Raw genomic sequence first — 14694 nt, 5'->3', positions numbered from 1 at the left:
TGCCAACTCCCTGCCTGGTGCTGGGCGCATCCAGAGGGAAGCTGTTTGTCAGTAGCTGCTTCTAAGTTCCTTGATATAGTGTATTAAAGTAACAAAAAAAACCCTGCCTTAAGGGACAGGTGTGGCTTCATGTGGTTAGAAACAGTACCTGGAGACTCACAAGGGAACAAAAGGCCTGTGGCTAGTTCTGCCTTTATCTGGCCAATGTCTGCAGCAGGATTTTTGGTAATAGAGACTGAATGAACTGCATTAGGATAATTAATTTCTTCTGCTCCAAGAAAAACTTAGCTTGGTGTAACTACTGATAGACTTGGAGATATTTTGTGTTGTGCTGATCATCTCCAGTCTAAGCGACTACAACATGGCAATTGTACAGCTTATTTCTGATGATCCTTGCAACACAAAGTGATCCATTGCTATTCATCAGCCCACGTATCCACCTCAGTTCTGCAGAGCTAAGGAATTGACTTGTTGGGGTGGTAGCAAGCTTTCACTGCAGAAATGGGGCTCAAAATGTCTCAGAGCGTTCACTGGTTTGGATTGTCATTGGTGGCACTGGTGCTCCAAGGTGAGTAAGGGCAAAACCTGATGGGAGCAGATAGAGCAGGTCTGCAGGGCAGAACGTCTGTGTGTCCTTGCAGTGTAAGCAAACTGTCAGAGGACAGTAGATGTGTGAAAAATACCAGGGGAATATTTAGTTCTGGTGCTTCTTTAGTGGCAGGAGATCTCTAAAGCTGAAGGAACAAATGATAAATTTAAAATCTTTTTAACAAGGACTTGGAGATATTATAGTGAAACAAGGCTATCAAGAAGTGCCTAACTTCACCTCAAACTCAGTGACAGAATCAATCTGACATTGCAAAGATTCAGGAAATTTTTGAAAATCTGGAAGACAAAAGATCCAATTTGTGAATGCAAAGTGTTCCAGAGGGAAATGAGAGAGAAAGGAGGCTGTCATTTTAGAAATAACTTTTAAAGGAATTCTTTACAATCAAGTATGTATGTGCCTGGTTTTGCAATGAAAAGCCAAGCCTTCAGCTGACAAGTCATCAAGTGCAGCGATAGTAGAGTTTCTGACTCTCCAAAACATGGTGATGGTTTTAAAATTTTCCAGGAAGGGAATGTAAAGTAGATATTGATTTGTAAAATCGCTGCAGTATATTGATACAATCTGACCAATGAGCTGACATTTTGGCTGAAGAATGCCTTTTCTAATAGCAGAAGAAAAACACAAGTCTTCTCACATCAAGTATCATTATTTTATTTCTGGGTTTTTTGGTATTTCATTGGCAGGTATGACCAGACAGTATGTTTCATGTGTTAGATTGATTCATGTGTTAGATTTCCTGCCTTTTATGTCAGGAGATTCTTCAGAATTTTCTCTCTTTGCAAAATTAGTGTATTAATTGCACAACAACCAAAGATGCAGTAATGAAAGAAAGTGAGGGGATTTTTTTGTTACAAGCTTGCTTTGGCTCATTGAGATCACCATGACTCCAACCCTATATTACCTTAAAGGGGAAGTGTGTATAACACAAAAAACTTCAAATTCTGATTATTTTTTTCTATTTTCAAGTCAGGAAGGATAAGAGAATAATACTTCTGCCACCCTTATCTTGCATTTACTGGTATATAATGTCCTTTTGATTTTGAATTTTGGCATTCATGTTTTCTAAACATACTTTTTCACGCAGCCAGGTTTGGTTCTTTTTTTCTGAATTTAGCTGGGACAAAATGCTGGAATTGTCTCCGAAGTCATGAGGTGTGAGAAGCCATTATCTGCTGTAACAATGAGTAAAATTTCAATTGCCACTGGAATTCCTCCACCTCAATGACATTACATTGTGTGGCTGTCAGAAGGCTGAGGCACAGTATTTCTCTCACCAGTGGTTCCTTCTAAACAGCCTCAAAATACACTCTTATTCTCTGTGTAACATAAGTATGAACACCATAAAGAACAAGGCATACGTATTTAATTTCGCCCTATTGGTTGTGACTGTAAAAATAGAAGCTTGATTTGAAAGGAGAACCTTTCAAAACCCTTTCAAGACTAAAGTATTCATACAAATCACTGTGTTAATTATATATCCTAAAAATTATGCAAATAATCTTTTTAGCAGTGAATCAATAATGTTAATTATTTGAAAAATAGCATCTAAGTGTGGTTTTTTTCACAAAAATGTGTCAAAGTATTTAAAATTCTCATGCTGAGTGTACATTTTAATAGTTCTGATTTTTTGTTTTTAATAGTGACAGATGACTACTCCATATACTATTTTGATGTTGAGCAACAGACACAGGAGGCAATCACAGGTGTAAAATTGTTACACTGGGTTCCAGATTCTTGCACAAATTTGTTAAATAATCATTTAGATTCCACTTAGTAATGTTTCAATTAATTTTCCTGAGGCACAACTGAAATAATGTTAATAGAAATGCAAAAACTGTAGCAACTAAGAGAGAGACACATTCAAGTCAAGCTCTTAACCTCTTCTTTAGAGTTGTGGACATAAATTTCTGCCCAATATTCTGTCAGAAAATAGTTCTCATGACCGGAGCATTGGCATGCACCTGGATCGGAGCATTTAGTGAGTAAATTTGATGTACTCATATCCTTTTAGTGTGCCAAAGGCATTCTTATGTCTAATACCTCCTCTGGTGAAGGGTAGCACCACCCAAAAAGCAAGGTAACCACTTCCCTGTGCCTCCTGCAGTTCGTGCTACAGCAGTAGATCCCTGCTTTCAAGCATGTTTAGGCACAAGTAGCACAACGCTGCTACTGTCCAAGCTGGGGCACTCCATAGCCTTACATCTGGACCACTGGTGGAATGCTTTGAGACCCAGAATTTTCCAGTATTTTGTCCTGGGATTTACATAACCTGTGAAGATGATGAGGTAAGCTGCTACCACTGTGTGAGTCTACTAGATAACACTCAAATCACAAACTACTGGATTTTGTACAGTGTATCTGTAGTACTCCAAAGAAGAACAAAGCAAACTAGAAAAGTTTACAAAATTAAACTAAAATCTGAGAGACAATATCCTAATACTCCCAGTTATGGAAATAAGGTTTGAGTTCCGTGGAGTGTATGACAGGATTATTTTATAAATAAGTACATAAAAGCAGACCATGAGGTTTGTAAAGAAATGTAACTGATACTATATGCCCTCTTACACTGAGAATAGCAAACAATAAAGGAATAAAATGTGTGGCTACCATTCATTCATTCATTCATTCACACATTCTTTCCATAATCTGACTCAAATTCCCAGCTATGTTGTGCATTGGATGAAGGGCAGCTGATCAAGTGACTGCAAAATTTTCAGTAACTCAATAAAATTTCCTTTCAGTATAATCATGGCATATACATATTTTCAATTAAATACTTATGTTTACAATTATTGATTGCATATGCAATGCAAGTACACAAGCAAGAAAGTACATAATCAACATTTTGGTTCGAAAATTCCCACAGTTCTCACTTGCTTTAGCTGAGATCTTTGAAAACTCTGAAAATTGGCCTTTAATTTATCAAGCTGGGTGAGAAAGAGGTTCTTTGGTGACAGAACCTCTACAGCAATGTACGATCAACAACTTACAGAAAGCTTCTTCCGGATAATTATCAGAAATAACTTGCACAGCCAAACATTCTTCACCTAATATCAGAGAGATACCATGGGGGAAAGGTATGTTGCACCATAAATTAAATGTTGTGCTTGCTCTTTTTTCTTCTCCTTAGTGGTTCATTTCTGGTGGGCAACTGAAGAAATCTTTATACATATGAGGACACAAGATCACTGCCACAGCACTTTGAGAATTCTTTTTTAGTGAGTAGATTGTATTCAGTTCAGTCCCCTGAGCTATTGCATTAGATAATATTGCTCTTTCCCAGGACAAAACAATTTTCTACCTTCTTGAAAGAATGCTTATATTACACCAAACTGTCTAACATATCTACTCCACAGTCTTTAGTTTATCAGAAAGTTTATGAGATTTTACTCAGGAAGGAGACTCCAAATTTTACTCTTATTCATCCATGATTAAAACGGGCAATGTGGAAGAGTCTGTAGGTTGGGTTTTACACCTGAAGGTGCAGGAGAGTTGGTAACCTGGAAGAATCCTTCACACTAAGGACTCAGAAACACTGATAAATGCCAGAGACGAAATCCTAACCCCTCAGCAATGACTGACACAGATGTTATTTTTGCAGATAACAGTCTTATGGTACACGAAGCATTAGTCATATCTTTTAAATAATTCAGCAGAATATTAATATACTCCAACTGCCTTGTACTTAAGAGTGACAGGTGTTTTAAATTAACCCCTCAAAAAACACCCAGACTATGCAAGACATGAATTTACTTCAGGACTACCAGCTTTAAGAGCCTGATCCTCCACACTTTTTGTCTCCAATAAAAGGGTTGATAGACATTTTATACTCAGACAATACAAAAGAGGTTTTTTTGTCTTTCTGTTATGCACTGATGCCAGTCTTTTAGAAGGAAAAGAACAAGAGTAAATTTCTGTTCCAATCCACTGGTGTTAGTATGGAGTGGAAAACTGGATATATTACTCAGAGTGGTTTAAAAAGACCATTAGGATTTAGTCTGCCAGAAGTGTTTGCCTGTTGCTCTCAGGGAACTACCATGACAAATGAAAAGTTGGGGGGTTTTTAACTAAAACCAAAATTTACTGGTGGGGAGAATGGGGGTAAGAAGGACTCATTTGACAAATGCATTGAAGGAAGTGGGATGGCATTATTTACAGAGCAGGTTTGTCAGTTCAGGTAACATAGGGGAACTGGGACCATAACTGTGGTTGTGGCATGAACCACTCACTACTTGCAGTCTTCTGCCTCTGCATAACCTTCCCAGGGCTGTGGAACACCCACATTTCTGTCAGGCACCTCTTTGCTGTATATGGGTCACAAACATGATTTTGAACATTAGCTCAAGTTTGGGGATGTGATAAGCGTATGTTCTGGTTGATTGTGCAAAATGCATGTTCTGGTGGATTGTGCTTTCAGTCCTGAGTTTGTGTATCTGATGTTGTGTGGCCTTTGTTATTTCTGCAGCTGAAGCAAAGGTTTGCCCCATTCAGCTGTCGTGCTCTGGTTCTTATTTGTAGAACAGATAACAACTTTTTGTTGTTACTCTGAAAATGTGGAAAATAGCAGTATTGTTATATCTGCCTTCTTCAGAGATAGACTATAAGACTAGCTGCTTTCCCTCTCTTAAGGAAAAAAATGCACAAAACCACAATACAAGAAAACCAAAATCCCTTTATCAATTGTCTGCACCTCTGTAACAATAAACATGTTTTTTCCTTGTTCATCATAAGGCAACATTGTTAGGTGAAGCAGAATCCAAATATTCTGCTACATTTTCTTCACAAAACCTTTCTCCTGACATGAATTTGCACAAAACCCTGAACTTTCCAGTTAGCTGAGGAAAGCAGAAGAGGCAGGGATGACCAGAGAAAAACATCTTTAAGGTACAAGGCACATAAAATAGGATTTTATAGTCAAACAGCCACTTCACAGACTGCCTATGAATTTTAAAAACCACAAGTATAGATATAATTACTTCTAAGACCTACAAAATGACCTCAAGCACAAGCCCTTATACTGGAGACCAGATCCTCCAGAAAATATTTGTGTCCTGGTCTGGATTGTTTGGCGGTTGCACAAGAGCTCGACGTGCTGCCCTGCTGGCCCTGGCTGCACGGCCCCTTCACCCCACAGGGAGCACCTGCCAACAGCTCCTTGGCAGCTGCGCTTTGTGCCAGCTGTACCAGCGCTGCACGCTTTCCTCAGGCCCTGGGAATGCATCCGGGAGCTTCCAAAAGTCCCCAATGCCCTTGCCTTGCCTTCTGATCTCTGGGGACGCAGCTGAGGATCTTCTGCTTTTTGCCTCTGGGGTAATACTTTTATTTTCATTTAAACTGGGAATTTGGAAGAGAAATGGTGTAGCTGTCCTTTAAGGATCATTGTAGTCCTCTACATTTGGTCTATTTGTGTTCTGGTCTTTCAGGGTGACTGGAGATGAGAAAGAAAGACCTAGCAATTCTTTTCAGAAAATGCTTTGCAGAGAAATATTCTTTTTGGTTTGCCTTAGGAAGTTGACTATGGACGTGTGTTGGAACTTGGACAGGAATCTAAATGGATTGACAATGACAAATGGTGGTGTATTATTGAAGGAAAATTAATATATATGTGCTCTGATGAGTTGTAAAGACATCAATGCTCAAAATTATATTCCCTTTTAAAAGATCTTTTAACTTTTAGACATACTTTTTTCAGTGCAGTCACAGCTGTCAGCACTGACAAGGTTGAATTTACTAATTCATGTCTTCTACTCTGTAAAGAAGCTAAATTGCCTAATGAAAAAGCTCCCAGATTAGATTTTCTTTTTAACTACTGAGGATGATAATAATAATAATAATAATAGTAATAATAATAATAAAGTGGGTTCTTCATCTGCAATTCCAGCTTTGATCTCTCCAAGACTGTGACTAGAATGTAGGAGAAAGAAAGAGGAAGCATAAAGAAAAATTATGGCCATTGTAGAAACAAACTTTTTTTATAAATCTGGTTTCTTTAATGTAATTTCTTTCTTAAAGATGGTAATTGCTGAAATACTTTGTGTGCTTTATACTTTTCTCCTTTGTTCTCTATCTGTCTCCCTGTATATTTGTGACAAATAACAGATTCAATTTCTTCTTCAGCATTTTGTGTTATGTGTTTCTGTACTGCCAGATGGGTGACTGTGGCACATAGAGAGTTAATTCATCTGCAGGATTTTTATTTCATTAGAAAATTATTTATCTACTTCCAGGAGTTGATATCTATTGTGTCTGTGGAAAGGCATAATTCAAGGAGGTCCTGATGTCCCTGGGCAAACAGGGACCTGGCAACAGCAGAAAAACCTGAAGTTCAAAAAAAATCCCAAACAAACACAAAACACAGGAGACACAAACTCTCACCAAAACCCCTCTTAGACCTGCAGCTGTATTGCACACAGAGATATCCAGGACAAAAAGTGCCTGAATATGGTTTTTAATCCACTGTGCCAAATACTGAGTGTCAGCTCTCAGAAAAGTATGAAAGTGCCAAAATCCAGATGGACCTCCTGACACTTTGGCTTGGTTTATTTACAAGGTAAATACTTTGGCAATGTGACTAGGGGAGGTCCATTCTAGCCTGAGTGTCTAACAGCGTGTGGTACATAATGTGCCATATCAAGCAGAAGAGTAAACTATTAAATGGAAAGGAAGATGAGATTTCCCCTTGGTTGGGAAGGTCAGCCCGAGCAGACAGTTTAAAGCTGAATTTATAAAAACCACAGTATTCCCAAAAAGGGTTCACATTACTGGAGATACTTGATACTTAGTTTTACTCCATTTTTTTTTTCTCAAGTGCTTGGTATGAAGACATTTATTTGTCTCTGTCTTTTCACATCAGACTTTTGTTTAATATTTTCTTTCTCTCCATCTGTTTTGGGCAACGTGCTTTACGGTGGTCATATCTGGAAAAAAACAAACCACTAAATGCAGATTTCTATTGAAACTTTTCATAAGTCTAAGATGTGAGGAAAATTTAGAATGTATGACTGGAAATTTGGAGCTGGGTTTGAAATCTGAAGTTTAGGAGCAATTTTGCTCTTTGTCTAGGTATTTCTGTGTGATATATTTCTGAGTCTTGTTCTTTCAACATAAAAACTTGGTTTCAAATAATTTTTTTTAAAAGTCAGTGAATTTTTTCAGAAAATTCCAGTTCTCAAGGAAAGTCATGGGAACTGAAGTCACCTTGCTTTGCAAGGACATTTTTGACCCAACGCCAAAAACTTTGGTGTATTTGAACAGTTCTCAATCAGTACTTGACAGTGGTAATTCATGTTGTGTCAGAGCCAGTCCCAATCTCTAATAATCATTTGGCAACTTTTTATATTCTGTCCATGGTCAAGCTTGGATACAGAAAGAAGAAAAGAAGAAAAAGACTATTATAGCCTACTTGTTGTAATTATTTCTTAAAAAGGGTCAGCTCCAGATATTTCTTTTTCAGTGTCATAGAACTTGTCTGTGAAACAGCTTCTGAGTGATTTTCTAGATGTGAAAGTAAAGCCACACTTTTACATGAGCAATACTCATTAAGAATAACTAGAATAGAGTAATCAAAAGAAAAGGAAAAGCATGTTACACTGAGCTGCTAAAGGTCATCCAAATGCAGTCTACCTTGAAAGGCTGCAATAAGTGCCCTCCCTGAACCTAGCTTATAGTAATATAAGTTATATAAGTAACATAGTAATATAATATAATTTTTATTATATAGTAATATAATATAATTTTTATAGTTAAAGCAGAGAACACTGAAAACACCCAACTCTCCTAAGCTAGAGGGTTGCTTTAGTCCTGCCATAGACTGCCTACTTGGGCAGCTTGCAAGAAGACTAAGTAAGATGTTCTTGTTTCCTGGAAGTAGTTTTGTAATCAGTTGGCCTTCTTGGATGTTAGAAAATGCTCATTATTTACACACCTTGACTGAAGCTACTTTAACAGTTTTGCAGTACAGCAACTAATGTCATCCATAGTAAAGCAGAATAGTCAGTGTCATAGACATTTTCTTTTGTACCTGCTGTGTTTCTATCATGTAGCTTTGGAAGTGTTCTTTAATGAGTTCAGAGTGCCAAGGTGATGTGACCCCAGTGTGGTTGTCAGCTGTCCCCGGGCAGAGGCTGATTTGCATTCAGACCAGGCAGCCTACAGGGACAGAGCTCCTTATCTGTCTGTCAGTAGTTCACATTAAATACAGGACAGATCTACTATTGAGTTCAACTCACTGTCTCCTACATATTAAATAAAAACTTGTTCAAAGGTACTATGTATGAAATTCTCTGAAAAATGGTGCAAATTGATTTATGAGACAAACATATATGTGCCAATAATTAACCTAGATCAGATGTGATACCAAGGTCTTGCTTTGTTTGGTATTTTGTGTGTGCTTCAGAATATCCAGAATGTGCCAATATTTTTGCCATGTTGATTCAAAAAATCTTGCAACCATTAATTAGGAAATATCAATCACACATGGAAAAAAATTACTTGAGACTTGTCTAATGGTCCATAGAAAGTCACAGCTACATCTTTGACTGATCAAGACTTCAAAGACATCAGAATGTGTGTTCCTATTCACACACGGTATTACTAGTGGAGCTGAATGAAAGTCTAATTTAGAAGTAACAGTATTCTTAAACAAAAATAAAGCATAAAAAGTAAAAATCTGTTTCAAGCGAAACAAGTTTCATATGCACATCAAAGCTCAGTTGGCAGACATCACTCTAATCCTATATTTGCTTCTGCATATGTCTTTGTTAGTCACTAGATTCAGTACCATTCATCCTCTCCTTGGCATTATACTTTCATCCTATATTTAGTTCTTATCAGTTGATTGCTGGGTGTTTCTGATAACAACATACTCCCATGTGATCTGGGGATATCACTGGGTGTATCTGAATTAAAGTTAAGTTTCCTTTCCTTGACCCAGCTGAGCATGCACTTGGATAAAAAACTCTTTTCTTCTCTCAGTAAAACTGAACTCTGAGAATTCATCAGTAACGTGCTAGCAGACAACTCAAATATTGTCCTGCATTTTCTTGTTGATTGACTGTTCAACCCACCAATACTTTCTTATATCAGTATCAAAGTCTCTCCTCTCTTTACCTCATAATTCCATGTGAGCAATTGTCCTAATTCCCTTTTTAATAATAACATCAAGACAACACAAAAATTATCTCAGAACATATTTTTATATTCCTGCTTTGATTATATGAACAACCAAACTTTTCACTAAGAAGCAGGAGTTTTCATTAGAATCTGACAAATAGTAAACCTCACATTTTCCTAAAAAGTTGCTCAAATAATTGCTTTACTTTGTTCCATCAGTTAGAGCTTTAAGTGAAATATGCATTATCTGAGATCAAGGCATGTGGTTACATGCAGACTTTAGTAGCAGCATATCGTACATCCTTCATCCCTCTTTCTAGTATTGTTACTTTTTTCCCTGTCCAGGCAACTACAGAGAAAAGAGAACTGTCTTTTTATATTTCTAACACAGACTTGTGTATCTGAGGAATCTGGTGTGAGGATGTAGCTGTTTCTACATGTCCCTCCATCCCTTCTCACCACTGAATGTTGGAACTGATCCCAGGACAGTTCATTTACCAGGTAACCCCTGTGAGTAGGAGCAGAATATCTCTTGCTAACTTGAGGCAAGAAGACTTTCTCATTGTGCCCAAGGCATAATCAGAAGAAATTATGGGAAACTTGTGTGTGTCCAGGTTTAGATATCACTTGCAAGAACTAAAGTAGTTTTAGATTTTTCAGTTTCCATGTTGTTTGAGGAGCAAGGAGAGAAAAAGGACATCTTACAAAGAATATTTCTGGTCAGGTTAGGCAGAAAATGTTCCCACTAAAATGAAATTTTCATATAAACTAGGTCAGGAAAATATGTTTACTTTGTTGCATGAAGATTCGTATAAATTTTGCAGTTTCTGCATACTGTGAGTTTCACAGATTAGTTTAAAAGAAACTCCTAAACTGAATCAGGAGCTAAACTTTTGACTTTGAAACAACTCCTAACTTGCCCTAAAAAAATTTTCAGATTTGCTGTTGCTTAGACTTCTAAAGAATAAATGTGACATTCTTTATCATTTCCATTTGGCAGTGTTTGGTTTTCAGATTGAACATATATGCACATATACATAACTTGTTTTATTTTAGTTCTGTGCATTTTCACGAAAGCTGTGATTATCTCTAGTAAGTATGACACCCAGATCCCTTGACTTTTTCCTCCTTAAAGGGAATCAACTGTGTAACTTCCAATACATTTGCCTAAAGACACATATATGTAAGATATTGGTGCATATGTCATTTTTAGCCTGCTTCCCAGAATGAATATTTTGTGCATACAAGGGATGCAAAGGGTACCAACCACTTCTCTTTCTGGCCATTGGGCGGATGTTGTGGAAAATTTCTTTCAAATTGGATTCTCTCACTTCTTCTGCTCTTATATTTTGATTTCAGAATAACAGCACATCTTTGAGAGTGAGCATAAATAGTAACAAAGGAGTAAAGCACGGAGGAAGAATGGCAGCTGGTAGGGGCTGAAATGTAAAGTGGTGCGGGACAGGCGACCATGCACATTTAGTTATGCAAACACCTATGTCTGTGTATTGTTCACAATCTCAGGATCTTGCTACATAAAACAACAAAAGATTCAGACATTATTTTTTTCACTTTTTGTCTCTTTCCCCACATTCCCAAACTAAGACTTCTATTTTATTGAATTTGAATAGGAATACAAGTGAAAAAAATCCTGACTTCTCAGGATTGATTAGCTCTATGCTTCAGGTATTCAGATAATCTATCTCACATCTCAAGCAAGCAGTAAAGCTGTCAAAACATAGGTGACCCCAAATATTTAACTGTTCATATAAAATGGAACTGCTTCAGCAGAAGAGATATAATTAAGAAGAACAAGGGATTTGCCTTAGTATCATCCTTTACTAAGCTCTGACCTTTTGTGGGCAGCTGTTTTGTTGATATGTGAATGTGACTCCTCAGACCATTCTGGTACTCATGAAAGAGTATTTTTAAAGAAATATGGTTTTACACAAAATCTCTTATTCAGCCTTGGTAAGGAGGATCTGCTGAAGAACAGGCTAAAGGAGCAAACAGAGGGTTTGAGGGATGATCAGAAAAACACTGAATATTTAGCTCAAGTAATCAAAACTTGTCAGTGCAAAACATTAAGCTAGTAGAGCTAAAGAAGAAAGGGGCTCAAGCACTGATTGCAAGCTTTGGCTAGATAAAGCTACCATTTTCAGACAGGTGGGAGGTAGGAAGCGTGTTAAGAGTAGAAGGAAGAAAAAAAACCCTGGTGGTGATTTTGCTGTTCAACGGACCTTTGCTTCTGCATCTTGTGCATTGGATAAATAAATTCCTTTCCCCACACTTTGCCACAGAGCCAGGTGCTTGTATCTCCTGGGGGGAAGATGAGAAGTGTAAATGCCAACGCATGTAGCAGAGACAAGGTGACTATAGGTTCACTAGCAAAAGCTGTTTAAGATGGTTTCTGGTTTCATGTGTCGATGACATTTACGTAAAGGTGTGCTGACTTGAGGGCACTTTTCTGCTAATTTCATTTTCAAGCAATTAACCACATACATAATTCCACAGCTGCGGAATTGCAAGCAGGGCAAGGAAAAGATTGCTCAGGTTTTAAAATAATTAATCTTATTTGAATTGTTAATATTTTACTTTCTCTAAATATTTTTAAGAATCTACTTGTTTACAGTTTTATAAAATCTTTTTAAAAAATCACAGAATTTTTGAGCTACTTAAATATTTCCGTGAATCAGACACAGAAAAACAAATCCGGTCTACTTAATATTTTTGCATATTGCCTTCATGTATCTAGACTATATAAAATATTATTATTAAAATTTTTAGCAGTGTTTTGTAATACTTAGATGAACTTCAGAGGCATATGTGATAATTGCAGCAAATCAGAAAAGAGAAAAAAAAATCCAAGCCAATTTTATTGGTTCAAATTGGTGTCTTATTTGGTTCTGAACTGCAACTAAAAGTTGAAGTGGAGAAAATCACCTAAATTTACCCTCCCCCTTAGCCAGTGGTGAGCTTCACAGGACCCTCCCCAAGCCATATAAGGCCAGGAAGAATGTGCTAAGCACTGAGTGTGCTAAGAATAAAGTTGTTCTGGGATGGATAAGGTTACTTTGAACTCTATATTTCATGTTTCCTGACATACCCCCCAAAGAACTGCAATTATGCTAGCAAGGCTGTAGGAGCATTGAACAGTTCTTTCCCAGTTCTTTTGATTTTTGTTGCCTCTCCATGAATTCCTGTCTTGTTTAAAGCTGTGGTTTTTTACATTTTATTTCTGGTGTGCACGGTTCTGAGGATATTAGACAAATGAGCTGAAGGTTCACTCTGAGGCATGACTATTTTTGTTAGAAGCTGATACTTTAGACTGAGCTTTAAGTGTTGCCTCTGGAAGGCCTTGGGTTGTTCTGGAAGGCCAGGTCTACAGAGGAAACAGACATTTCAGGGAGCATAAAAGAAGAAGGAACACAATTAGAAAAAGCAGAAGACCTCCCTCCTTCTCATTCTGCAAGTCCTGTGAGAGTAAGCAACCCAGAAGCACTATCTAAGCTGCCACAGTAAATCTTGACCCTTTAAACAGAGTATCTCTTACCATCATCATGGCTGAGATAACAGCAGAAGGTACAGTAACTCTTTTCAAATATAATTAACTAAAAATGATATGTGCTTTAATAGTATAAGTGAACTGGCATGTCAAAATGATATGTTGTTCTTAGCAAATAATGTTTTCACTCCAGGATAATTTAATTTTGTTTTCTGCATTCATTTCTATTTTTCTTTCCTGTTTTTTCTTCTCTCTTTTACTTTTTCACTCTTGTAGCCTGAGTTTTTACTAGTTACTGAAGCAAGTTCTCTGTACACCTCTAAAAATAACCTTAGTTTCATTTGCAGAACACCATTATTTAGGCAGCCCCATTAGAGTGATACAAACAGGGAATGTAGGGTTCTATTCTCAAGCCTTTGCTCAGAAAAAAACCTTTGGTAGTACCTTATAATCAGAGATTTACCAGAGTCAGAATAGCTTGTTTGCCCTGATTTTTCCATAGGGAGCACAGAGTATTTTTGAACTGTAGATGAAGTTACTGAAGGGTAAAAGGTAAAAATCCCTCTTCTATCCTTGTTTAGGTTTAGGTAGACTTCTAAGGGAGTTAGTGAAAATTGTGCTGAAATAAATATGCCAGATGTCAGCCTGCAAAAAGGAAAGGCAATTGTATTAACCAATAAATACATATTCTAAAATGCGAATGTTTCATGTACTTTAATGTTTCCTGACCATTCATATTTAAATAACATTTTAGATGCTTAACAATATTTTATCAGCTGAAGTCAGAAGAGGGGATATATTTAAAATGCAACCCTCTTTAATATTGAATATTTTAGTTGAATTTCACTCCAACTTTTTTTCCACTGTTTATCTGAATTTAATAACGACAAAAAGTAAAAATGACAAAAATACAAAAAAGTGCTTTTAAACAGTCTTCTGAGAGTTACTTTTTTCTTTCAGTGCATGAAAGATGTAGTTTTCATCTTCCATTTTTTATTGTTCATACTTGTAAAAGGACCTGCATTAAGTGCTATTAGAAAGTGATCCTGTTCATTCTTAAGGGCTGATGTTAGGACCATGTCAAGTAGTGCAATCCTGCTTGATGTCTGGTTAACCACATCAGGGAGGCAATGTGATTTTTTAATCAGCAGTTGGACTGATCTATAATTTACTTCTGGCAGCAAATACTGCCAAAACTGGTAGCTCAGCCTGACATCCCTAACCCAAATACTAACACTGGTGTATTTAGATATTCCTAACAATGTTTGTTGGAAACATTGGTTATTTTCTAGCTGTTATGAGGCAAATTGGCAAAATAGCCAAATTAGCGAGATTTTTGGTCCAAAATTAATGGCAAAACATATAAGCCTTTACAGCCAGTCTGAGTCTTCAGTCATTTAGCTTATTAAAGACAGAAAATTAAAGACTCTAGAATGAAACAAAAGACCATTGAATGAAAGAAAATAGA

At 37.0% G+C, this 14694-nt stretch overlaps 1 protein-coding gene across 6 annotated transcripts in view; it reads left to right on the top strand.

Moving 5' to 3' along the window:
* The first annotated feature begins 5785 nt into the window (after nucleotides 1-5785).
* Nucleotides 5786-14694, top strand: part of TRDN (triadin) — a 232542-nt gene continuing 223633 nt past the window's right edge. For 2 of the 6 annotated variants that reach the window (XM_041423670.1, XM_041423667.1), the window contains exons 1-2: nucleotides 5787-5920; nucleotides 10113-10222. In XM_041423670.1, the coding sequence (XP_041279604.1) occupies nucleotides 10159-10222 (64 nt within the window). In that variant the 5' untranslated portion in view covers nucleotides 5787-5920; nucleotides 10113-10158. Of the gene's footprint in view, nucleotides 5921-10112; nucleotides 10223-14694 lie in introns of all 6 variants that reach the window. The other 4 variants (XM_041423671.1, XM_041423672.1, XM_041423668.1 and 1 more) reach the window with 3 other exon arrangements.

Source organism: Onychostruthus taczanowskii, unplaced genomic scaffold, assembly GCF_017590055.1.
Source record: "Onychostruthus taczanowskii isolate IOZ18803 unplaced genomic scaffold, ASM1759005v1 scaffold8, whole genome shotgun sequence".
Taxonomy (NCBI): Eukaryota; Metazoa; Chordata; class Aves; order Passeriformes; family Passeridae; genus Onychostruthus; species Onychostruthus taczanowskii.
The sequence above is the reverse complement of the archived record's forward strand: the minus strand, read 5'-3'. Positions and strand labels throughout refer to the sequence as shown.